The sequence below is a fragment of the Capra hircus genome, chromosome 4, assembly GCF_001704415.2.
Source record: "Capra hircus breed San Clemente chromosome 4, ASM170441v1, whole genome shotgun sequence".
Classification (NCBI taxonomy): Eukaryota; Metazoa; Chordata; class Mammalia; order Artiodactyla; family Bovidae; genus Capra; species Capra hircus.
In genome coordinates, this window is record NC_030811.1 from 54,779,400 (window position 1) to 54,805,783 (window position 26,384).

Sequence of the window (26,384 nt, forward strand, 5' to 3'; positions counted from 1 at the left end):
GGTCTCCTCATTTGTAGAGTGAAACACTGGGATGAGATCGGTCTTCTTCTTCTTCTTTTTTTTAAAGTATTTATATATTTATTTGGCTGCATCAGATCTCAGTTGTGGTGCACAGGCTCTTTAGTTAAGGTGTATAAGCTTAGGTACCCCGTGGCAGATGGGATCTTAGTTCCCCAACCAGGGATTGAACCCAAGCCTCCTACATTGGAAGGTGGATTCCTAGCCACTGGACCACCAGGGAAATCCCTAGGTTAGTGCTTTTTGAACTTGGATGTGCACATGAATCCTGCAAAATCTTGTTAAAGAGTCAGCTCAGATTCAGTGGGCCTGGACTGGGGTCTGAGGTCTTGAATTTCTCACAGGCTTCCAGGAAGGGCGATGCTGCTGGTCCACGGATGACACTTTGAGTTGTGAAGAGCCAGGTGACCACTAAGCTTTGCCATTGTGTGATTTTTGAGACTAGGGTCAGGAAGCGGCCTGTCACCACTTCTCATTTTGAGAAGACTTTCTGCTCTGAGGAAAGTTTTGGGATACCCCTCACATGGGGGTCAGGACCTGTTTTTCCCCTTGAAAACCATTTGGGAACACTTGAATGTGTCTGGAGAAGGCTGTGCCTTTCTTCGGCAGCCACTGCCCCCAAGGTGCAGTATCTCAGAGCAGACATTTCCTCCAAATTCCTTCTCGCTTCCTCTGCAAGAACACAATGAGGCCCCCTCAGCATCTCCCTTCAATAATGGCCCCTCTGCGGCCATCAGAGGGGCCTCTTTTACTACCTCTGGGCCAGGGATACCGCTGTTGACGGAGAGATTTATTAACCTGCACATCGCTCTCACAATTCAGGGGGAAACACTTCTGTGAACTCTGCCCTCCAGAGTTGATGATGGGCAAGGGCTCTTACGGCTGTTCCCACGCACCACTGGGGAGATTCCTGCGGGCTGGCCTTAGACACGCAGCAGCCCTGGCAGGAGATAGGTTAGACAGAAGGCCCTGCCCCAGCGCTAAGGCTGGGCTCATGCAACCTTCCTTAGTGGTGCAGCAGATACTTAAAGGTTGCCCTTCGTCTAGAGTCTCTGGCTGGCCAGATGGTCCCCTGAGGGGTAACGAGTGAGGGAAGAGGGAAGGGACGCCGGAAAGGGAGCTGGAGAGTGAGGGTGGGAGTCTGGCTCTGTCGCTAAGTGGCTGTGTGGCCCGGGCAAATCCTCTCCCAGCTGAGAGCCTGATTCCCCATTCCTAACAGGAGGCTGGAGCCCTGGATGCTCTGCTTGGGGAAGGGCCGTTGCAGCCACCCTGGCGCAGGAGGCACTGATTGAGGGCGATGGTCAGAGAGTCACTGCTTCACGAGTCTGGTGGTTCTGGGGCTGGCGGGCGCGTTGGCCTGTCTGGTGCGCAGCAGCTGAGTCCCAAGGCCGTGCTGCCGACAGGGCGAGAGACAGAGCAGGACCCAGGCCGGGCCCGCCTGCCCCTCCTCCCCGCCTCTGCTGGCCTCTTCTCTCCCCCTCCCTGGAAGACCCTGCTCTCACCGCTGAAATCCTAGTACAGCCTGGATCTGAGTTTCTGCTGTCTCCCCATTGTCAGCTTCCTGACGTTGAGAACATGCTCTGGTTATGCAAGATGTTATCTGTGGGGGAAGCTGGGCGAAGGGTACACAGGAACCCTCTGTGCTATTTTTACAATTTCTTTTGACTCTCTAAAATTATTTCAAAATAAAAAAGCTTATTAAGAAAAGAAAGTCCAACACTTCAGGACCCACCCCAATGTCGCTTCTCCACAAAGCGTCTCTGACCCAGTCATGTGGCCCGCGTCCGTGTGGGCCACGAGTGCTCTGTGCACGCATTTTTTACAGCTCTGGTCACTTCCTACATTGTTCTTCAGGCATGCAGGCCCATGCCTGATCCTCCCTGCTCTAGACCCGGACGCCCGAGGTCAGGGACCACTCTTTCCCTCCATCAGGAACACCACCCCCCGCCCCCCCAGCGGGGTCCCAGGTGCAGCTGATGCTCAGTGACTGCTTGTGGGGTAAAGACGGATGAGTTCCCAGAGTCACTTTGATGAGCAGAGCTGGCAGCTTCCCCAAGGGCTGGGGGAGGGCTGGGTATGGCCCCGCTGATGTCGGGCTCTCGTTCTCTTTGCTTTCTTCCTTCCTTCTCCTCCCTTTTTCTCTTGTTCCCTGCTTCACCTTGACAAGCCTTTCCCCTTTCTCTCATCAACAGGAACTTGTCAATCTGCTCCTGACCGGGAAGGCCGTGTCCAACGTTTTCAACGATGTGGTGGAGCTGGATTCTGGGAACGGGAACATCACACTTCTCAAAGGCATCTCCACACGCAGCGACATAGGCTTCCTGTCCCTCTTTGAGCACTACAACGTGTGCCAGGTACCCTCGGAGAGCTCAGCGCCCCGGAGACCCAGGAGCCCAGCTCCTGGGGACCCGCAGGAAAGAGGGAGGAGAAGGAGAACTCGACTCCAGGTCCCGGGAGCGGGGTCTAGTCTCAATCACAGAGGCTCCAGGAAAAGTGCGGCTTCCCTGCCATCCAGGGTTCATACCCACAGCCAGCAGACACCCGGAAAGGGACTTCAGGGGATTTGTAGCGTGATTGTGCGTCAGAACGGCTGCAGTTGCCGTGTGTGTCTGTGTTGGCTAGGGGGTCTTCTGCAGTAGTCAGGTCCTGAGGTCTTGGGCCCCGTGTTAGCTTCCTAGAGTTGTCTCAACAAAGCATCACAAGCTAGGTGGCTCAAAACCTCAGAATGTGGTGTTTCATGGCTCTGGAGGATAAGTTCTCCTAATACAAGTCCAAAATCAAGGTGTTGGCAGGGCCACGCTCCTCCTGAAATCCACAAGGAGAGTCCTTCCTCGTCCCTTATAGTGTCTGATGTTTTCCAGCGATCCCTGGTGATCCTTGGCTGGTAGAGGTGTCACTACAGTCTCTGCCTCCACTGTCACACGGTCTCCTTCTAAGCGTCCCCTTCTAAGGAGACAGTCATGTGGACTGCGGGCGCACCCTACTCCACTAACCTCATCCTAGCTAAGTAACCTATAGCAGTCCTGTTTCCCAATAAAGCCACATGTTGAGGTACAGGGGGCTAGAACTTCAGCAGATCTTTTTTTGAGGGGACACAGTTCAATCGCAATAGGTCTCACTCAGTCTGTTTGCAAGCGTTTGGGTCCCTCTCCCTCCCCTCTCTCTGTAGCTGGAGTCTTAGAAAGGATGTGGCCCCCAGGTGAAGCTGGGCAGAGGGCAGAGTGACAGCATCTCTGGCAGCATGGGCAGAGGACTGCTGAGCCCTGTGTTCTTGTCCCTGCCTGCTGCCAAGCCTTCTCTGAGTCTCAGACTTCATGTCTTCAAGGAAGAATTGTTCTGTGGTTGATTTTGTGAAAGAGTTGTCCTGATGGAGTAGCAGGAGGTCTTTCTTCAGTGACCAGCACTGCAGAGGTTGTTGGAGGGTCAGGATGAGGCCTCATAGATCTTACACCCCCAGAACCAGGGATGCAGAGACTGAGCCAAAGGGACGCTCAGAGGATGCTAGGTGGGTGGGATGTGGGGTAGCTCAATTTCATCAAGGCCTTCCTGCGTGATCACCTGTTCAAGTGTGCTGTCTCCATTGAACACTACTGTTTGGGTGGCCCCATCCCCAGAACCCCTCTCAGGGTGACCCCCACCCCCACGGACAGGAAGCAACCCTATGGGTTCCAAAGACTTGGGGAGTAAAGAATGAGTGACTCACTGTCAGATGTGCTGATGTCGGGAAAGCACCCAGGAGTGCAGCCACGTGGCCCATGAGACGCACCAGGCACCCTGAGCCTTGGACCCTGTGTGGGCTCTGCAGGCATTCACCCGAAATTCCATGGGCTGAGAGGTAACCTTGACCAGGCTCACAGAATCCCAAGGCTTACTAGGAGCCCTGATCTCACTTTTGTGTGGAGGGTGTTAGTCAAGATGTAAACTATTTTCCTTTGGTCTGTTGGGGGTGATTGAGAGGAACATCAGTTGGGCGTCATCCTTGGAGTGAAATGCTGATTGCAAAAATTCAGATCCTACAATGATCCTAATCCTCAAATCCACATGGAACTCCCACCCCAGCCCCCACTGTTTGTTTGATTGGAGATGGGTGCTCTCTCTCCCTGAAACAAGGGGTGGTTTGCTCCTCTGCCTTGGGACAGCAGCCTTGCTAAAGAAGGAACCCTGGGCCTCTCTCCTTCTGCCCAGAGCTCTCTGAGGACCAGGCATCTGAAGGAGAGGGTGGAGGCCTGGCAGTTGACCAGAGTGCTTTCATCTCCTGTAACTCCACCCTCCATCCTTTTGGTTCTGAGTTCCCCAGAGAATTCATGATTAGCCACATCAAACAGAAGGACTCCAAGGAGGTTTAGCATGCAGGCCCAGACCTGGACCCAGAGCCAGGGCCCCCACTCAGCCTGGCCTGGTCTTTTTCCACCAGGCAGCGCAGATGTTGTTATGGGGAAGATCTAGTGTTTGGAGCAACCTAGAAATGATGTCCACAGCAAAGCTGTTCCGATAAGGCTGAAGCCTTTCTTTCATGTAGATGGCAGAGCCAGGCCTGCCTTCACTCACAGCCCATCCCCAGGCTTCTCGGTGCAGCCTCTGGCTGGGAGCCAGAGTTCTGGGCCCTCACGAGTCTGTGGGGGGTGATAGGTCCTGTCAGGTGACCCACACTCCTCCTGTGCCCTGGGAGAAGCAGAGGCAACTCTGGGCCAAAAAATGCACCCCTGCCATAAGTAACAAGCCCCTACGCTTCCCACTCCAGCCTGGCTGTGTCCTATGGAACCTAATTTGTTCTCCATGACCAACTGGACTGGCCTTGCCCATCTGACTTCCCCTTACTCCCTCCATTCCCAGGTTCAATGGCTAGGCTGCACTGGGAAGACCAGCTCCTCCTGGCTCCTGGTGGCCGTGGTGATGGGGGACTGACCGGCCAGGGAGGAAAGCACAGCACAGGGAATTTCACTTAAGGGCTTCCCCATGACCTGTGAGTCACGTTCACTGCTTGCCTTCATGGAGGGACCTGGGCAAAGACTGAGCTTGGCAGGGAGAGATCTACAAGCACCACCCTCCTCCCCTTTGTCCAGCTCCACAAACAGCACCATCTGCCCAGTTACTTGAACCAAGAGCGCATCCAGTCCATCAAGAGGTCACGGGGTGGCCACCCTAAGTTGTTTCTCAAGTCCTCTTTCAACCCTGTCCGAGCCACCAGCCTCGCTGGTCTGAACACCTGTGTCAGCCCAGCTGGCTTCTGGCTCCTGTCCCCACCTCCTTCCAATCGGGCTCCTTCTCTGAAGCCAGTGTGATCTTCAAAAGAGTAGATCGATCACATTATTCCATTGCTTAACAGCCTTCCATGGGTTCCCAGTCCTCTGAAACTTTTATGGGATGAATGGCGTCTTCTCCCCAATCCTCAACGCAGTACTAATTTGTTGAAGTCCTAGCTGGCAGTACCTTGGAATGTGACTATGCTTGGAGATAGGGTCATCAAAGAGGTAGCAAAGGGGAAAGAAGTCCGATGGTTGGGCCCAAATCCAGCTGACCGGTGGTGTCCTTATAAGAAGAGGTTGGGACATGGGCACACACTGAGGGCAGACCACTTGAAGACACAAGGAGAAGCTGTCCATCTTCATGCCAAGCAGAGGGGCCTCAGAAGAGACCAACCCCATTGACATCTTGACCTGGGACCACCAGCCTTCGGAATTGTGAGAAAATTAATTTCTGTTGTCTGAGCTGCTCAGTCTGTGGAACTTTGTTACGCAGCTCTAGCAAACTAATACAGAGACTATATAGTCCAGACCTTCCCTTGATCCATAAGGCCCTACATCCCGTCCCTGCTTTTCCTACCCTTCGTGTTTTGACTTCACTGTCACTGCTAAGAGGAAGCCTTTCCTAACCTCATCACTCTTATCTCAGTAGAGGTCTCCTCTTGTGGTCCCCTGCCCACCTTGTCATTCTCCATCACAAGAATCTTAGTTCTTTCCTTCACAGGCCTCCTCTTGGTTTTACATATCCCATTTCATTGCTTTTGAGATGCAAACTTGCCCTACATAGGAACACTTCGGAGATTTTGATGTATAGTGCCTGTTGATGTGTCCGGCTTTAATTGCCAGCCTGTGTTCTTTCTTAGTGACATACAACTAATGGTGACTCTGACGGCGTCTTAGTTTCAGTGACAGGTGGTGCGAATGTGTCTGTGGTTATTTGTTTACTATCTCCACCTCATTCATGGGTAGCCCCGCAGGGGCAGGCTGTTCTGGGGTCCTTCACCACTGATGCCTGGGACTGAGGTATAAGTCACGTTGAAAGGATGCGATCTTTGGAGATGGCGGACTGTCACTTTGCCTGAAGTCAAATGTTGGTCCCTTTAGATTAGGGCTTTAAAGCTGGCAGTCTGTGAACAGGTTGGAGGCGTTCACACACCTCTGCGTGCAAAAGATGCAAGAATCCATTTAAAAATACAAGTTGACCCTTGAGCCACTCAGGGGTTAATGTACATATAATTCATCATAGGGCCTCCGTATCCGCCATTCCTCTGCATCCAGAGTCAACTGGCCATGTAATACTGTAGTAGTTACTATCGAAAAATACCCGTGTATGAGTGGACCCACACAGCTCAAGCCCACGTTGTTCAAGGTCAACTGTAATCCCCAATGATTGTGCTGCATGTTCACTCACTAGGAGAAAGCCTGGGGCTGTGCCGGGGGATGGGAAATGTGCCCCCACCCTCCTTCCTCGCCCCAGGCCTTTGGTCAGCTACCCTAGAATCCACAGGAAGCGAATTTCGTCTTTGGAAAAAAGTCACCCAATTGGAAGGGGCTCCTGAATGAGAAAACTCATTTATAAATTCCCCGGGCAGCTTTTTTTGCCCTTAATCTTTTGACCATTGCTTAGATGGCAAGCTGCCCTTTTGTCCCTCTGCTGGAAAATTCAAGGTGGCTGATTCTGCAGACGCTGGTTCCTGGCAGGCTGCACAGCACTTTTTCTTGCAGTGAGTGAGCACTGGCTTCCCAATCTGCAGGGCTCCCTGTTCGAGGTGATGCCCTCACCAGAAAAGCCTCTTTTAACTGGAACGGAAGCCAAGTTTGCAGTGGGCTTTAGGCACGTCCAGCCACGTCCCTTAAGACAACGAATTCCCTGCCCCCCTCACCAAGGAGGGAGCTCTGTAGTCACACTTTACTGTTCCCAGGGGGCTGGGGTCAGGGCCAAGTAGGGAGTGGGCAGGGTGCTTGGATAATGAGAAAGTGAAGACTTCGTGAAGTTCACCCTGCTACCCTCTGTTGAAGGTTCACAAGCAAGCATTTCCCCAGAGCACAGCCTCTCTGGCTGAGACATGCCAGCTCCAGGTGGGCTATGGGAGGCCCAGTCTTCTGGGACGGGCCTCGGAGAAAGTATGCCCATCTCCCCACTGGAAAAATAATTCCCATTCTTTCCTTAATCCACAGGCTGCGGCTGTAAATACCTGAGTGTGCAAACATCTCCCCGGGGCTGGTGGGGATTAAGCCGAATCAAGCCTGGCCCACTGCATGTACAGAACTGAAGCAGCCAGGGCCCAGGGTTGGGAATCACAGGTGACAGGGAGAGAGCGTGTCGAAGTCTGGCCACCAAGGGGCAGGCCAGGCATGCATCTGAGTGGGGTGGGGGGCCGGGCCTTGCCTCTCCCCTTCGCAGATCCAGCAACAGGAGGGCCCTGATGTTGATCCCAGGCATCTGCCTTGCCCGCAGCGCTCCTCCGCCATGAAGGTCCTCTGCTGGGGACTTTCCAAAGGACTTCCTCCTCAGGAACTTCCACCATTATTCTCCCCTTCCCTGCTTTTCCCTGATGGCTGCTGTTCCCTGAAGGTCTCTGGACATTTGTCCTGGCATCACCCACTGATGCTCACCCAGAGGCCCTCCTTCCCTTCTCCCCCTGGCTCCAGCTCCACCTGTCTTCAAGCTAAATTCTTAGTTCATGTTCCATTTCAATCACCAGGACCTTCGGTTATCAAACATTTGCTTATGTCGACTGATACTCCCTGCACTGCTGCTAAGGGTATATAGTCCGTGCAAGAGGCAGGCAGACACGCTGTCGTAGGGCAGAGGGATGGGTGGCAGAGGAGGGTGGGTACTTGGTACCTAGTTCCTGTCCTCACCCTGGGAGCCAGAAGGGGGACATGATGAGTGCTCTCTGACTAGGTCGTCTGGATGATGCGGGACCTGAAGGAGAAGGGAGGTGTACTCATGGACAGGGCGCAGGCATGAGGCTTGCCCTGCTGGATTAGTTTGAGGACTGGTGAGAGGCCCTGTGCTGCTGCGGCTGGGGAGGGGAAGGTATAGGAAGAGCCGGTTAGGAGGTCATTGATGGGGGCAGAGGGGCTGTACATGCAGGGGCCTTCAGTGGCAGGATGGGCAGCATCACATGCCAGCTTGCTGCTGGAGATGAGGGGAGGGTGACGCCTGCCTTTCAGGCTGGGGTATCTCCCTATGACTGTCTGTGGGGCAAAGGCCCTGGGAGTGCTGGGCTCAGTGGGCAGGGACAGCCCTGTATCAGTGAGCAGCATACACAGGCTGGGATCCCCCACAGGGCCTCGCTGAGGTCAGCCCAGGCCTGGGGTTGGACAGAAGATGCGCCAACCTGCTTCCCTGGGTGGCACGTTGCATCAGGTATCTCCGTCTGCTCCCTGTCCCTTGTCCAGGTGGGCTGCTTCCTGAAGACCCCGAGGTTCCCCATCTGGGTGGTGTGCAGTGAGAGCCACTTCAGCGTCCTCTTCAGCCAGCAGCTCGAGCTGCTGCGAGATTGGAGGACCGAGCGGCTCTTCGACCTGTACTACTACGATGGCCTGGCCAACCAGCAGGAGCAAATCCGGCTGACTATCGGTGCGCCACCTCCCCACCCATCCTGTGCGACCGGGGAGCCTTCAGACTGGTCGGGGACGCCAGCCTTAGCACGCCCACTCAGGGCAGGCAGAGAACAATGCAGACTCGACTGTTGGGACTGGGGGATCAGAGGGCGAGTAAGAGCAGGGCCTCCTGCAGGAGGGGGCCAGCACTGGGCCTTGAGAAACAGGGGGCTTAAAGGGTGGAAGGTGCGGTGGAGGCTACGTAGGAAAGAGCATCATGCCAGCAAGTTTGGGGTTTTATTCTCCAGGCAGAGGGGAGCCATGGAAGGTTCTGGAGCAGGGGGAGTGCTGGGATGAGATGTTTTTGGAAAGAACTATTCTGGTAGCTGAAGTGGAGCAGGAGGGTGGGGTAGAGACTGGAGATGGGAAGCCAGTGAGTAGGTTCTGTGGTATCTGGGTCAGAGCTGACGGGCAGGAACCAGGGAGGGTCCAAATGAGAGAAGAGCAGTAGCTGCCTGAGAAGTCAGTTTCGAGGAGTAGGGTTGTTGATGCTGACCTCGGGTGAGCCTGGGCCTGGCTGATGACCGTGTGCCTCTCTCTCTCCCTTCCTCCCCAGACACCACCCAGACCGTCCCTGAGGACAGAGACAACGGCCTCGTCCCTCCCCTTGAGCTCTGCATCAGAACCAAGTGAGTCAGGCACATCTCTGACTTCGGAGCCTTGCCTGAGTGGTGGTGGAAGGGTGGGGGGTGGGGTGCAGCAGTGGTGGGGGGTGGCCTATAGGAAGGAGAATGAGGTTCCTGGATTGTCCCCACCTAGGAGGGGTGTGTGTGATGGGAAATGGAGGACCCCCGCAAACTGGAAAGACTCAACGCTTGGGGCTGGTTCATATGTGGCGTTTTGTGGTCACTGGAGCCCAGGGAGAAGCGTGTGATTTGTGAGATGACGTGTCTTCAGACAGCTTGTTAAAATGCCCCCTGTCAGGTGGTGGGGGTGGTGAGTTGGTGCCTCTTGAGACCCCTCCTCATTCAAGGCAGCAGCTGCCAGATGTGATGAGTACTGTTAGGCCCAAAGGAGGAAGAACAGGTGAGGTTACCTGATGGTGTCGGGGGTGGGGCAGTGGGGCGCTTGAATAGGATCAGAAGCGAGGAGGACCCGGCCGGGCCAGAGTGTGCTCGGCCACGGCCTCCTGGAGCAGCGACGCCTCTGCGTCAGGGAGGGGCGGCCCCGGACCTTCTGCTGGTGCAGGTGGAGCCCTCTGAACACCCAGTGGAGGCACCCTGGAGCCTCCAAGGCAGTGGGGGGAGCCTGAGGATCAGGCCAGGGGACTCCTTGACTCAGGAGTTCTCTGACCAGGCCCAGAGCTGGGGCGGCACTCAGTGGCGGGGAGGCAGGGGGAATTGCCAGCGCTCAGGCTGACCCTTCGCAGAGCCTCTGGGCGGCGACTCAGAGGCCTCAGGGTGCCGTGGGACAGGCAGGCCGGGAGGGAGGAGACCCGGCTTCCAGCAGGGGAGCGGGAGAACTTGCCAGTGTGGGTCCCAGAGTTTGGATCCCGGCCTTGCCGCTTTCTGTCATTGAGCCATCGGACTTCTGTCTGTGCCTCACTTTGTCGTCTGTAAAGTGGGGTTGCTGGCTCACACGGCTGTCATGAAGAGTACCCAGGACATCACCAAGTGCCTTGCACAGCCCTGGTTATTATTGTCTCAGCCGCTCAAGACTCCCAGTGACCTTGGGCGGAACTTCTGTTTTCCTGTTTGTGAAGTGGTGGCGGTTGGGGTGGAGGATGTGGGCCATGTCTGGGGCCCCGCATCTCTGACCGCCTGAGATCCAGGGGGCTCACCAGGAGCCTAGGTCTGCTGCCCAGCCACCCACAGGCCAGTGAGCCCTTGAATGGAGCCAAGGAGAGAAAGTAGGCTCTACAAACACAGGAAGGGACATAGAGGAGGTGTGGGGACATCTGCCTATCCCCCATTCGTGTGTCCATCTGTTCATCCATCCACCTGCCTGCCCGCCGGGCCGGGGTGGAGCATTCCTGTGGGGTCATGTGCCGGCGTTTCTTTCGTCGGGAGGATTAAAGGCACACGCAGCCCGCTTTCCTTTCATGTACAAAGGGCCACTCATTCAGAGTGATGAGAGACGGGCAGCAGTGGGGGAAGGAGGTGACACCGACCTTGGCGCCTCCTGCAGGACAGGGTGGGGGCCGCCGGGCATCCTTCCTGCAGGAGGGTCTGCCCAGTGGGGCTCCGGACCACGCCCTGGACACAGGCTCTGCCCACCTCCAAACCCCTGGGCCCTTTCTCTGAAGGCCTCTCCAGGAAAGTCTGTCTCTGCAGCACCCCTGGTGGCCCACTGCCCGAGCCTCTCCACTGGCCCTCTCTGGAGTAACTCTTCCTTTCCTGAGAATGCTTCTGCTGCAGAACTCGGCTCACCAGGTGCCTCCCAGGGGTCCAGGGACTGGGCTTTGTAGACTCAGCCCTGAGTGACAAGTGCTTGAGAATGACTTGGGGCTCTGGTCAGTCCAGAGACATCCAAGTGTGAACGTGGGCCTGAGTCTCCTCTCCCTCTTCTGTCAGCTATCTCTCCTCCTAGGACCTACCCCTGTTCCAGGGTGGGGCCATGAGCCCTGAAATGAACCAGTGAAGTGACGGCATGTGAAATGATCTGGAGAGGCTGCCCTGAGCCCTTGGCCCGCGGCAGGCGGTCCAGGCTGAGTCCCTGCCCCGCCCTCGTCCATCCCTGCTTACTGTCACGGGAGCAGCCTGGGCCAGACTGAGTCCTGGCATCTCCTCCAGCAGAGCTCCTTAGTGCTTGTCACAGATAGGAAGTTGTCATATGTGGGCAACACACAGGGTTTGGGACAACTGGCCTGGGCTCCTGGTTGGCCCAGACTCCACACAGTTCCCTGATGGCTGAGGGGATCAGTGGTCCAGCATGTCTGTGTTTGTCCCCTCACAGGGAATGTTTGCTCTAGAGTGTGGTCCCCAGGCTTCAGTGGGCCTCCCCTGGAGGGGCGTGGTTAAACACAAATCCCACATCCCCCCACCCTCATCTCCGAGCTTCTGATTCAGTCTGTCTGGGATGTGGCCTGAGAACCTACATTTCTCAAGTACCCAGAGGCTGTAGGTGCCACTGTCCTAGGGCAGCTCTTTGAGAACTGATGCTCTGGTGGCTGGTGGGGGTGGTGTCCACCTCCCCCTCACCCTCCCTGGCTGCCTGGTGAGGGTCAGACATCAAATGAGATGCTGAGCCTCCAGCGTCTGGCCTGCTATGACACACTGGCCCTGAGGTACTTCCTTCCTGGCTCTGCTGGCTGCCCCCTGCCCCCCCCAGGTCTGAGTGCTGCACCCCCTGTGTGGACTTTGCTGAGACCAGTTCAACATCTCCCATCACTTGCTCTACCCTGATGGGTCCTTCTGGGTAGTTAACACGGCACAAGTTTTCCCAGCGTCATTCCCGGAAAGCTGAGTGGGTGAGTGAGTAGAGGGAATGTGGGATTTTTCCCCCTGTGTACCCATCAGATAACATACCACTGTAATGGGAAACAGCAGGCCCGGCCTCCTGGAATCCTGTTCCAAGGGGTTGGATTACAAAGGCTTTGCATTTTGTTTTCATCCCAGATTCTCAAATAGCTCAAAGGGAAAAACTTGGGAAAGTGGCCTTCAAGGTCAGCGAGACCCGCTAGAGCTGGGGCCCGGTCTCTTGGGGGATAGGTGCCACTGCCTTGACAGAAAGCACGTATGGCCCAAGCTCAGGTCCTTTCCAAGGCCAGTTAGAGTCCAAGCACCTGCTGAAAGACAGCGAGCTCTCACAGCAGCATAGACCAACTTGAGGGCAGGTGGGATTTCTCCATCATCACTCCAACCTCATGAAACTTCTGGACTTGACTCTATGCAAGAAACAGCTGGATGAGACTTGCGTCTTGCTCTCAGAGTTCACAAACGGACAGAAGTCAAGTTCAGAATCAACTCTGTGGAATCCAGGAAGAGACGCACTGCCCACCCTCAGACTCAGCTCTTGTGGCCCCGTAAGAGCCTCTGACACTCACACTAACCCGCACGAGGCATGCCACATGCCTGGCCATCTGGCAGCCTGCTTGGATCCACAGAAAGGCCCTTGGACAACATCTGACATGGCCCTTCCTTCTACGGACAGGGTTCTCTAGGGTTGGGGTCTGGTCCCAGGCCACACCCCGAGTCAAGAGCAGTGCAGAGCCTGGAGCTTAGGCCCATGCTGTCCCAGCCCAGTGGAAGGTCACTGAACGGGCAGGGTGACTTCCCGCCACCTGGCTTTGTTGCCATGGTGACATTGCATAAGACCAGACTGCCAGACTTTGGAGAAGAGCATCCTAATTGGAACCCACCCGAGGTCCTGGACCACCTCCACTCTCTAGTGTAACGCATGCCTCGGCCTCAGAGAAGCTCCTTGTTACCTTTGCTTGTGTCTGTCCCCTACCCTCCTCCCTCCTCTGTTCTCTAACTATCTCAAAAAAAAAAAAAAAAAAAAAAAAAGCCTGATTTATGGTCATATCCAAACAAGGCACACACAGTAACCTCTCTCAAGCTTCCAGCCTCAGTAGAATGGGGGAGAGAAAATGAAACGGTTGTCAACAGGCCAGAGAAAAGAGGAAAGAACTCATAACTGGGGCCTGGGGCTGGGCCACAGATGTTTCTGTTTGGAGGATCAGACGAAAAATGGAAAATGTAATTTCAGCTGGGACGGTGCCTTTGAGGGGCTGTAGCTGAGCACCCACCTCCCTCTGCTGCTTCCCCCGGCCTGAAGAATCTCTGCAAACACCCTTCTTGCCTCGGTGCCGTCTTCACAGTGCCTCTCACCTGCTGAGGGAGGGTTCCCTGAGTGCTCCTGCCGCGCAGCCCCCCTCTTCTGAGTCCCCTCCCTGCAGCCCACAGGCACAGCTGCCCGTGGTGTTCCTTGTTCATGGAATATGCGACACCATGATGCACAGCATTGAACGGGAGTCTGGAGGCCCCAATTGAGTCCTGGCTCTGCTACCGTCACGTGGCATGACTTCCAGGTCTGGCTCAGTCTGGACCTCCACTTCCCATCTGTCGACTGGGTATAATGGTGCCTTCCCTGAGCTGTTGTGAGGTTGAGAGAAAGCATTCCCTTTCCTTTGGAAACCTTGGGGGACTCACACGCGAGGTTGGCCGAGGATGTGTGGGGAGGAGACAGAAGGGAAGGGAGGGGAGGTGGGCCTTCTCAATGCCCACTGCGGTCAAAGGAGAGGGGGAGTGCAGTGTGAAGACTCAGGTTTTCCTGCTGGTGCCCCGGCTTGAGCAGGGGTAGCAGGAGTAGTGGGTGTGCAGGGGGTGTGGCCGCTCAGCAGCACCCCTGGGAGCCCAGCCCTGAGCCAGCGGTCATGGAGGGGATGGAGGCAAGTGAGACCAGCTCTGTGCGTTAGGGGCTCACAGTCTAGCAGGAGAGGGAGACCGCACGACAGTATGGTGGGGGGAGCCTGACAGCAGTTCTGAGGAAGGATACTTCTGGAAGGAGGGGTCCTAGAGCTGACCCTGAAGGGTGCGGGGTGGGCAGGGAGGATGGTCATTGCAGGTGGAGGTGCTGCGGGAACACCAGTGGGCTCTTGTCTAACACTCCACTGTCCGGGGAGACAGCGGTGCTGACAGCGCAAAGGACTTTACTGGGAAGGGCGCCCGGGCGGAGAGCAGCAGGGTAAGGGAGCCCAGGGGAGCTGCTCTGCCCGTGGCTCGCAGTCTCGGGTCTTACGGGGATGGGATTGGTTTCCGGGTGGTCTCTGGGCAATCGTTCTGACTCAGGGTCCTTGCTGCTGAAGCACGCGTTGCTCAGCCAAGATGGATGCCAGCGAAAAGGATTCTGGGAGGTGGTCGGGCATGTGGCGTCTCCTTTCCACCTTTTCCTGAACTCTTCAGTTTGATGGTAATTTGTTCCGTGTTCCTTACCAGGACCTCCTGTCGTAAAATAACTCACGCGATTGGTTCCTGTGGTTCCTGGCCCGGGTGGGTGGTTTCAGCCTGTATATTCCCCTAACAGAGGGCGCAGCCCTGGCCAGGCTCTCAGGTGAGCGGCAGCCCGTGGGGCTCATCCTCTAGCTGCTCTGGCTGCCAGCGGCTGGCACCTAGGATGGGATGCTGGCACACTGGATGCTTGTCTGGAAATCCAAAGCGAGTGAGAGCAGTTCCGGGGTGTATCTCTACAGGTCAGCTCTGGTGGCTTTAAAAGCACGCCTGCTCTCTTCTCCTTGCTGGTACAGCAAGTCTTTTTTTCCTCTGAAATACACGAGTTCTGTCAGTGTTCAGAATCTGTGGAGGCAGGTTACTATTCACTGATGGCTGCCGGAGAGAAAAGAGATTCAGTTGTGATCATGAGATGGGCCTGCCCATGACGCTGAGCGGACCTGAGCTCGGGACCACCGCATCTTCCCTGAGCTCAACCCCTGAGCCAGTGGTCCTTGACTGGGGGCAGTTTTGTTCTGCAGGGGATAATTGGCAACATCTGGGGACATTTTGGGATGTCCTTGGTTGGGGGGAGGGTGTCAGATGTCATGCGGTATACAAGACAGCCATCACAACAGAACTATCCAGCCCCGAATACCCACTGTGCCCACGCTGAGGAGCCCTGCTCTAAACTCTCACACCTTCAGCCTCCTTCTTCATAGCTGAGTGAGCTTTGATGCTGCCTGCCCACTCAGACGGAGAAGGCACCCCACTCCAGTACTCTTGCCTGGAAAATCCCATGGATGGAGGAGCCTGGTGGGCTGCAGTCCATGGGGTCGCTAAGAGTCGGACACGACTGAGTGACTTCACTTTCACTTTTCACTTTCATGCATTGGAGAAGGAAATGGCAACCCACTCCAGTGTTCATGCCTGGAGAATCCCAGGGAAGGGGGAGCCTGATGGGTTGCTGTCTATGGGGTCGCACAGAGTCGGAAGCGACTGAAGTGACTTAGCAGCAGCAGCCCACTCAGAAGCCGCTCCATTTCACCCTTCCCTTTCTCTGTCAGCCCCTGATTGCATGTTTAGAGTTCTATTCATCCTTGTAATTGGCCCACAGACTTTCAGAACCATACCCTCTGGGGAACCATTCAACCCCTTCATAAACAGCATCCCAGCATTTCAGCTCTTTCAATTTTAAAATATGCTTTCCTGTTGTAGTTATAGACTGCTTTCTTTCTGTGTTTCTACTGCTCTCCCTGCCTCAGCACCTGTTGGCCAGGGTGCGGTGGGTTGGTTACCTCTATGGAAAGCGTCAAAGCCAACATCAACCCCACAGCCTGACCTTAGGATTCAGTGACTGATCGGTGTGACATGGGCGGCTAGCAGCAGATGAGAGTGACTCACCCCTGCACTGAAGCCAAACTCGATTTTGTCAAATTGGGAGCTCAGAGGAGAAGCTTCTGTCTGCCTGTCAGTATGGGGAGGGTGAGGCTGAGAGGGATGGAGAGGGATGAGGGAAGGGCGTTGGGGACCAGGCTAAGGGTGGATCTTATAGGGATACAGGAAGTCTGCTCTATTTCTGACTCTTCCCCTCATTCTCTCCATGACTGGAGGCAAGAATCCAAACTGGTCTTGGCAGTAGTTTCTCCTTTGCAAATCTGGGTCCCTGGTGCCTGTCTGGAGGCAGGCTGTGGGCAGGAATGTCGCTCCTTTCTCTGCCTTTCATCTGGGCATCTGGATTCAGGATGTGCTCCTAGTGTATAAGATTTTGGTAGGAGCTTTACCGAAGCTGATGCCCCTCTACAGGCTCCCCTGGTGGCTCAGTTGGCAACGAACCTGCCTGCAATGCAGGAGATCTGTGTTTGATCCCTGAGTCAGTAAGATTCCCTGGAGTAGGGGATGGCAACCCACTCCAATATTCTTGACTGGGAAATTCCATGGACAGAGGAGGCTGGTGGACTACAGTCCACGGGGTGGCAAAGAGTCAGACACGACTGAGTGACTAACACACGTACACACGCTCCTCTGGAGTGGGCTGCCGTTGCCTTCTCCACTACAAATCTTAACAGTAAAAGGCTTTTAACGATGTGTTTCCAAACTGCAAAGATGATGAACAGAGAAAGCAAACTGAAAACCTCCAGTTGCATGGTAGAATCAGTGAAGCTCTGCCTTGTGTGGCTGCGGCTGCCCAAGTGCTGTTAGCCCAGTAGGTCCACTTACTCCCTTGCAACCTGTGGTCATCGCAACCCTTCTCAGCTTATCTTACCTCCAGAGCCTGGTCGGTTGTGGAAGTCAGAGCTCTATTCGTCTTCCCCACCAGCTGGACCTCTATTAGCTACCCTGAGATGTCATCAGGGTCCTGTGCCAGTAGGGCAGGCAGTGCGCACTCAGGCAGTGGGCACTCTTCACCAAGGAGCAGCCTGACTCCTTCCGGGGCTGCTAAGTTGTCTGCAGACACCGTCCCAGTATCTCTGCTTTAAGCAGTGATGGATGCTCTGATGCATCAAATTAGCTCAACCCCAAAGCGTCTAATAGATTCCTCTAGATCTATCTCAGTGCCAACAACACAGCACCTCAGGACACCATCTAAAGCACTTGGGTACCAAAGAATCACTTAATCCACATTCCAGTGGAACAGGTGATGCTGACCTTGTTGATGCACAAGACATGACTGATGATGAAGCAGAGGTTGGGTCCATGGAGGAGCATGAGAGGTTATCCTGCATTTCTTATCACAGGTTAGGCTTGGAATGGATCTTGTTAAGGTAGTTCTTCCAACAGTTACTCTTGGGAGAAACTCTCTTCTAGAAATGTGTATAAACTTTTTGCATATCCAGACCTGCCTCTGAGTATCTGAGACTGGAAGGATTCCAGGGACCAAATGGTTTGGGTGATGAAATGGTACCTCTCTTAGCTTTTATGCAGGAAAAAAGAACCAATTTGCCAAAAACCATACAGCCCCATTTTGGGTGCAATCATGCAGTATCTCAGGACACTACCAAATGACATTGAAGGGAATGCAGAGCTAGTTTTGGAGGGTTTCTTAAAATAGTTTAACATCCGTGGCTGAGCAGCTATTCCATCATCCATAGCCTTTTATGCTGAGTGTTTTAACAAGAAGATGCATTCCAATGTTCATATTTGGACCAGATGAAAATTTCTTGAACTGTCACTTGACACACATGACGGAGGGCAGGGCTGTGCCTGGTGTCTAGACTATGACAGCCATTACATTCTTACTTTCCCTGGGGAGTTATGGAAGCCCTGGACAGGGTGGAGGCCTTGGTGGAGCTAGGAGGAGAATGCCGTATTAATTGTTCCAAAATGAGCTATATGCAAATATTGTCACCCACACCACACCTTTCTATGGGAGCAAGAAGCACAAAATTACACTAAGATTTTTTTCTTCTTCTCCAAATGACAAGCAATCTTTTTGCTCACTTGAAGGGAAATGGAATGATGTAAAGTGTGAAAAATCCTCCGTGGGGGTCGTACAGTCTTTACAGAGACCAAGAAGATGCTGGTCATCGGGAGGAAAGTAGGTTGGAAGAACAGAGCGAGTATGAATCCCCCTGCCTCTGCAAGGCTGTCCCTTTCAACTGGAAACTCAGAGACGTAGATGGGGTCCCGAAAGGCAGGCACAGTCATGAAGAAAGGCAAAGAGCAGAAGCCTGAGGAAGGAAGGAGAGAAATTCAGTGGGGTTCTAGGTTATTCATGAAGACGGAAAGTGCTGGCTTTATGGTGAACCACAACTGAAACTTCGTGGTGCTTCTAAGCACTCGGTTGGAAAATGCAACAGTCTTACTTTGAGAGAAGCTGTTCACTCCCTTCTTGCTGCAGGTGCAGTCTCAGGGACACAGACCTCAGAGATGTTGTGGGTTCATTCCAGACCCATGCAGTAAAGCGAGTCGTACGAATTGTTGGTTTCCCAGTGCGTATGATGTAGTTAGGTTTACACTATCCTGTAGTCTGTCAAGTATGCAATAGAATTATGTCTAAAAAACAATGTGCGTATCTTAATTAGGAAATATTTTATTGCCAAAAATGCTAAACATCATGATCTTCAATGAGTCGTAATCTTTTGTGATAATGTCGGAGATCACTGATCATGGATAACTGTAACAAAGATAGTAATAATGAAACAGCTTGAACTGCAGAGTAAGCAAATGCTGTTGGAAAAATAGTGCTGATAACTTGTTCGATGCAAGGTTGCCATAAACCTTCAATTTGTAAACAAACAAACAAACAAACAAAAACCCCCACCGTATCTGCAAAGTGCAATAAAGAAAAGCTCAATAAAATGAGGTCTGCTTGTATTGGGCTTTCCAATGCAGATGTACAATTAAAGTAAGAAAAATGTCCCATTCTTCCCTCTCTGTGACAGTTTCCATTTTGACTTGTAAAACTTTAGGTTTTGAAAATGTCTGCTCCCCAAACCCCACACCCTGGGAAACATTTCAAAACTCCAGCCTCAAACTCCATGTTCTAGCACTGCTATTGAGGTATGCAACATCTGTTTCCTGGTTTGTATAATGTTAGGATGTACGTTTGTGTATAATGCACCCAATGCCAGAGTTTTCCGAAATATTCTACCTGCTATAAATGTGATCCTCTCAGTCCTTTATAGAAAACTAATTCCATGTATTAATATTAAAATTAAGTGCTGGTCTTTCCTATAATAACTTTAATTTGGGGATTGAACTATTATTAAATTATATCTAATTCTGCTGAAGTGTGAGTTGCTCAGTTGTGTCCGACTCATTGCAATCCCGTGGACTGTAGCCTGCCAGGCTCCTCTGTCCATGGGATTCTCCAGGCAAGAATACTGGAGTGGGTTGCCATTTCCTCCTCCAGGGGATCTTCCCAATCCAGGGATCGAACCCAAGTCTCGTTCATTGTGGGCAGATTCTTTACATTTGATCCACCAGGGAAGCCCTGTCTAACTCTGGACTCCTATTTAATTATACTCACTGCTTCTTAAGGCTTCCTAAAGTAATTTTTTGAAAATGCAAACCTGTGTTTTACTGAACTGCTCACAGCACTTCATTAACTTCTTGTGGTTTTTAGAGCAAAGGCCAGAACTCTTGCGAATTCTCCTAGGTCCTATATGGTGCCGCCTCTGCGGGCTCCCTATGCCCCCTGCCTACCTTTCTGGGCTCCAGCGACTGGACCCCCTTCCATGCCTTGAAACTTCCAGGATTTCTCCATATCTGGGTCTTCCCATGTGCCTTTAAAGTGCCACCATCCGGCCCCCCCACAAAGAGTGGCTGGACTCAGATGTGTGTAGATCACTTGGCTTGTTGAGGGGTTTGGGGTGCGTTTGTCTTATAGGGATCTGGTGTGTAGGTTTGTCTGTGGGTGTGGAAGGGTGACGTGGACATGATGAAACTTGAAATCCTCGAAGCCCTGGAGATGGGAGATCAGGTGAGTGAGGACAAGAGATCGTTCCTCTGTGGCCCCGAAGCTCTAACTCTCTGTCCCTCTCTTCTTAGGTGGAAGGGGGCATCAGTGAACTGGAATGGCTCGGAACCCATCCTGTGACCCTCTGTGGGGATGAGCCTCATGGCTCCAGTGCTCATTACTAGGGGTGATGGCAGAGCTCTCAGGCCTCAGGGACATGTCTGGGCCAGCACCTGAACCAGCACTGTCGCAGAAGCATCGGAAACCTCCCTGCCTCTTCCGTGAAGGGCCTGCCAGGGAGTGACTCGGGCCCAGTGCGCTGCTGTGTGGCCCCTCCCAGCAGAGCTGTGACTGCCAGGGGAGGCTGGTGGGGCCCCTGCTGCCTTTTCTCTGCATCCTGCCCTTGCTCTCTGCTGGGCCATCCCCTCGTCCAGCCTCTGATGTGGGCAGCTGGGGGGATCCAGGGCACTCGTTATTTCTGAGAGTTGGCTTCTATAAACCAGGAGTCAGATCTGTGCTGAGGGCCAGTCTCATTTGTTCTGTTGCTGCAAAGAAAGCATGAGGTTTGCGAGGTTTATAGCTGGGGGGATGGTGACAGGTGGAGGGGGCCAGAGCCCTGGAGACCTGTGGGCTCAGTCATCACCCAGTAAGGGTCTCTATGTGAGCCATACCCTGTGGCCCAGAGGTGTCCCTGGCTGGGCTTATGGTCTGGCCTGCCTTCTTTTGATCAGCCCCACGTCTGAGGCACCAAGCTCCATAAGCTGTGCTCACCAGGAGTAACTCAGGCCCCCTGGGATCCCGTCTCAGGGCTGACCTCGATGCCTGCGAGGCCCCATGAGGACGGGCATGAGCATCTGGAGGGTATGGCCAAACAGGTACGGGGGAGAGAACCTTCTAGGGAGGGGCCTTTTGGCGCCGGAGGACAGTAAGCTGACGATGAGAAGAGGGACTAGGTGTGGTCCCTTGTGTGACTGCAGTGGGGCGTGTGTGGGGAAAACCGGCTGAAATGTGGGTGGGCAGAGCCCGTGGAGACCCTCACACTCCAGACTGAGGGTAGAGTAGGTGGGAAGGGTAGAGCACGTGGGGACGGGGAAGACTCCATAGTCACCCGTGAAGAGAAAATTGTACTTGGAGCCTCCTTCATTCCAATAATTTACATCCCACGGATTCCAAACAGGAGCACGAGCAAGCATAGAAATGAAATGGGAGGCTGGTGAAGGAGATCAGAGAGAGTTTTGTCAAAAACTGAAGCTACCGACCCCTCTGCAGTGGCTCACAACGGTGGACTGAGCGAGGGCACCCAGAAGTAGAACACGGCCTCCAGGAACCTCTGTCACCTGGCTGTCCACGTGGGAGTCAGGAGCAGCATCATGGAAGAGGCCCCCCCACCCCCAGCCCACACGCGCCTGGCTGTGCCCCTCAAGTGCTTGGCTGGGATTCTGAGTGGGGCCTGCAGAGGAGAGTGTTCACACTCAAGGACCAGGCACGCGCTCCCCCCACATCTGCCCTGACCCAGGGAGAATTGTAGACACTGGATGGCGGCCACTCTCCAGCTTCCATGTCCCCCCTTAAGGCTCAGGACACAAAGAGCTCGGGGGTTTTGCTCCCCCTGCAGTGCTGGCTGAAAGGAGACCCCCCTTCTCTTTAAGAGCCAAGCATACAGCAGACAAAGCTGGCGTTTGGTGGTGACCACTAAAAAGCCTGGCTAGTGCTTTCACGGGCTGGGTAGAAGCAGTGGTGGGACTATGGGTCTTTGGGGAGCAGCAAGTAGGAGCCGGGAGGGAAGTGAGAGGCCAGGAGTGTATTGTCCCGGCTGTGCCGAGGGCCCCGTGGGGTTTGCTGTGTAAACTCCAGTGGCCATTCACTGCAGGCGTCCAGCAGAAACGCTTCCTATATGTCCCTGAAATGTTTACGCATTTGTTTTCCTTGGCCAGGGTTAGGCCGCTCCAGCTGAGCAACCCAGGGGAGGAAGTCGGTTTCCCTGCAGCAGCCTTGTTTATCAGCCTGGGAAGGAAAAGTGTGTCTTTTCAATAAAACACTTAACCTCCTGACCAGGGCACCATTGGCGGAGCTGGAGAAATCAAAATATTCCCAGCATTGCTTGAGGAGCTCAGTTCCAACAAATTACAAAAGCACTTTTTCTAGAAGCCAAGACACAGGTACAAGTGCAGTATGACGCCCCTGGCCTGGAATTTTCTGGAAAGGAAGATGAGCAAAGCCTGACACCACCCTCTTCCAGGTCTACAAATCAGAATGAGCCCACGGTGCCGCTGCCAAACTTGTAAGAATGAATTGTAGGCCCTGCCTCCTTGTACATGGCTTTCCCATCTGGGCTGTGGAGTTTTCGAGGAGACTGTGGGTGAGGGTCCATACTGCCCCCAAATTATATTAAAATTTTTGTGCACGTGTACATTTGTGTAATTTTCTGTGGAGAGAGTTTGTAGCTTGCCTCACGGCTTTGATCTTGCAACAAGTCCCTCTCTTTCCCCCCAGAAGGTTAAGAACCATATTCTAGAGTTGAGTGGCCTCTCAAGGGCTGAACCTGGGCCTGGCTGCTCCCTCTCTGGCCTGCATGTGCACGGGGGAGCCAGTTTGTTGAACAAGCAGACCTCTGTGGGGTGCGAGCAGGAAGCAGCTTTACTCTTTCTCATTACAGTTGGCTCCCTCTATCCATGGATTCTGCACCAGCGGATAGTGAGAGCCCAGCTATGGGACTTGAGCATCCTTGGGACTTGGTACCCTTGGGGCCTCCTGGACCAGTCCCCCTCGGAGACCAAGGGGCGTTGTCTGCATTTCCGCTTGGACTTCTTTTCAGTGGTCTTGGTCTCTGGATGAAAGGGCAGTCTGGTTCCACTGCTCTTCTGGCAGTGTGAACAATAAGACCAGGCTGATGGCAACACCGAAGTTCATGCTTTCATCCCTGGAAAGTTCCTCCTCCTCCTGCTAGTCTTATGGGGGACCGCTAACCCACAGGGGTCCCTCCTGAGTCAGGTGACTCATCCCCAAGCTGGAGCTCACGGAGGCGCCCAGCACTGGCCCCACCCCCACTTCTAGTGGCGTCAACCTCCCTCCTTCCCCAACTCCAGAAAGACTGGAGTCTTCCTTCTGCAGGATCCATGCTTGGACCAAGCAAAGCACCAGCACGTCTTCAGCTCCTCGGACCTTTTCCCCTCAGGCTGCCTGTCTGCTGCCACCTGTCAGGAGCAGTGGCATCTTATCCCCAGGCGGGAGTCAAGGACAGTCCCACACTGTAGGGCTCACATGACAGGCTTTCGAGGAGTTTTCCTGAAGCCTCCCTCCCTTGGCTTTGGGAGAGGAGATGCTTTATTAGGAGGAAGTGGGGAAGGGGATCCCAGCACATAGATGCCTCCTCAGTGAAGCCCTTGCTACCTGCTGGCCTGTTTCACTGCCAGCCCAGTGCTTTCTCACCTTCTCCTGCAGCTGGCAGGTGTGATGGGCCAACCTTGGCAGAACTGTTCACATCTGTCTCTCTAAGTTCTACACAGTGGATGCATAAATAAGAGTTTCCAGAAGAGCTGTAAGAACTCCCTGGGGATCAGAGCTGGGCCAGGGATTAGAGGGGCGTTGGGGGAAATCCTAAGATGGGGTTTCGTCCAGGCCCCACCTGACTGCTCTCCAGGGTCTCTGTGTGTGTCAGAGCCAGAAGTCAGGAGCCGGGCTGGGGCCTGGCCCATCAGAAGCACTGCCGATGGAAGAGTGGGCAGCCGTGGGCCCAGGTTCCTGGGAGGGCTGGGAGTGGTGAGGGGGAGCCTTGGAAGCCCTACCCTAGAGCTTAGTGGGGTCACAGTTTGGAAGCACAGGAGTCATCCCCATAATGAAGAAGTACCGAAGGAGCGAGCAAGTGGAGCATCATATAGACACAGGGGGAAGAAGTCACATCAGGACCAGAAGGCCTGGGTTTAGTCCTGAATCACTGCTTCCTGCCTGTGTAGCTGTGAGCACTTGACCTAAGCTCTCTGGACCTGTTTCCTCATCAGTAAAGTGAGCCCTCATCAGGTCATCATGAGGACGAGGGGCATCAGTACACCGTGATGGGGGGAGCAAGGCTGCACATCACAAGGGCTGGGGAAGTGTTTGCTCATCATATTTCCAGCATGAGTGAGGAGAGGCGCCTCGACACCGAGTCTAACCTCGACCGTGAATCAGGATGGGTTCTGACAAGCGGAGAATTGGATGGAAGATCCTTCCAGGTGAGCCCATCAGAGTCCACGATGTCGGTTGGTCTCATTGGGGATGACGTGAGTGAGAGGCTCCGAGGATTAGGAGAGGGGGCTGAGGAGGTGAAGACCTGAGACAGCAGGTCCCGAGATGGGGGTGTTTTCTCTGGAGACAAGGACTGCTCAGAGCTCTCCTTCACCCTCCTCCTTGCTGGGGGTGTGGATGTGGGGCAGAGAAAGGGGCACATCCAGGGCTACTGGGGTGGCCCCAGGGGGGCAGTCCTAGTGGGAAAGCAAGGAGCCAGTGGTGGGGGGGCCAGTGCTGTGGCCTTCGCCAGTGGTGGCCCCATGGATGATCCTCACTGGCCACTGATTCCTTACATGATCCTGACACTTGCAGGGGGTAAAGAGGCCGCTGAATCCATCTGCAAGTATTTCTCCCCAACCACCAGAGTCCTGCTCACTCCCTGCTGCTCCTACTGCTACTAAGGTGCTTCAGTCATGTCTGACTCTGTGCAACCCCATAGGTGGCAGCCCACCAGGCTCCCCCGTCCCTGGGATTCTCCAGGCAAGAACACTGGAGTGGGTTACCATTTCCTTCTCCAATGTATGAAAGTGAAAAGTGAAAGTGAAGTCGCTCAGTTGTGTCCGACTCTTCATGACCCCATGGACTGCAGCCCACCAGGCTCCTCCGTCCATGGGATTTTCCAGGCAAGAGTACTGGAGTGGGGCTCCTCACTCCCTAATCATGCCCTAATCCTCAGAGGCCTGTGGGAGCTATAATTGCCAGGCAAAAATGCCAGGCATTTGTGATAATGGAGATTGCTTAATGAAGGACGAGAGATGGGCTGGACCAGTGGGCAGGCAGACTTCCCGTGGGTTGGGGTGCACAGGATAAGGGCCTCTACGTTGCTGGGGTCGCTGCTCCAGCAGACTCACTGTGCATGAGAGAGGGGAGAACACCCACCCTGACCAAATACTCAGTCTGCCTTTCCACCCCTCCTTCCATGCCATTTTCATATCATGGTGTTTCATCCTGCTGTCCAGCCCACATTCCCATAAAATACCCATCCTGTTCCTCAGAAAGACACCAAAGGACTTCTCTTTACAAATGGGGGAACTGATCAGAGAGAAATCCATAATTAAGGGTCCTCCTAGGACGTTTCTCCTTCACAGGCGTCTCTTGGAAACCAGACCACCACAGAGGTCTTCAGGTGGAAAAGAGCACGTATGCTGGGAAGGCTGACTCTATCTGCCTCTAATTCCGGCTCCATGCACTCCCCGCCCTAGACCATAGCAGCTCCTTGCCCAGTGAACTCCTTGCCGCCTGAGGCCTTCCCTGGTGCTCCTTGCTGCACCTGGGTCCCTGCCCTCCAGCTCCCTGTGTCCATCTGTCAAATACTGCCCATCCCTCAGGGCCTGTGTCTAAGACCTCACCTCTAGAAGCCCTCCTGGATTACCTGGCTGAATGTCCTTGATCAGCTCCTCTCTAACAAGCCCAGAGCCCAGTGAGTGGGGGTAGGTCACATAGCTGCAGGTTTCCCCCTTTAGTGTGTGTGTGTTTGCATGCCTGCCACACACACACACACACACACACACACACTCATCTATACCACACGCTGTGGCTGTGTTTCCTTATCCCTGACCTGGAGGTCCTGGTCTTCACTCTCTCCCTCCTTCCCGCCAGCAACCTGTACCAGACCTGTCATGGGGGATGAAGCCCAAGGTTCATTTTCCTCTTTGAAGAAGCCCCTTCCAGCCCACACCTGCCCCCTCCCTTCACCCTGGGCCCCAGCTCCAGCCCCAGTCACTGGGTGTCTGGCTGAGAAAGTGTGGGCTGCCAGGCAGCCCAGCTGCCTGAAGTGTCCAAACTGTTGAGTTAGGTGTGGTTTTGAGATTAAAGCCAGCGCCTTTCCTGTGGCCTCTGATAAGGGTGATCCTGGGTGCTTATCTGGCAAGGTCTGTTTTAAGGCCCATGGACATCTGTGAGCCTAAGCCAAGTCCCACCTCCATGCAGAATGGAGCCCTGGGGGATAAGCGCCCTTTCTCTCCATCTCCCCAG

At 54.2% G+C, this 26,384-nt stretch overlaps 1 protein-coding gene, 1 long non-coding RNA gene and 1 pseudogene across 3 annotated transcripts in view; all 3 read left to right on the forward strand.

Moving 5' to 3' along the window:
- The window catches only part of FAM188B (family with sequence similarity 188 member B), a 117,494-nt gene extending 96,837 nt beyond the window's left edge, over positions 1-20,657 (forward strand). For both annotated transcript variants that reach the window (XM_013963359.2, XM_018047112.1), the window contains 4 exons: positions 2,211-2,372; positions 8,670-8,850; positions 9,430-9,502; positions 20,237-20,657. In XM_013963359.2, coding sequence (XP_013818813.2) covers positions 2,211-2,372; positions 8,670-8,850; positions 9,430-9,502; positions 20,237-20,285 — 465 coding nt within the window. In that variant the 3' untranslated portion in view covers positions 20,286-20,657. The remainder of the gene's footprint in view (positions 1-2,210; positions 2,373-8,669; positions 8,851-9,429; positions 9,503-20,236) is intronic.
- LOC108635851 lies at positions 9,564-13,321 on the forward strand. Its single transcript, XR_001917972.1, has 2 exons — positions 9,564-12,282; positions 12,715-13,321. It is a non-coding gene; the product is annotated as an uncharacterized LOC108635851 (long non-coding RNA).
- On the forward strand, positions 16,741-19,518 carry LOC102169550 (annotated as a pseudogene).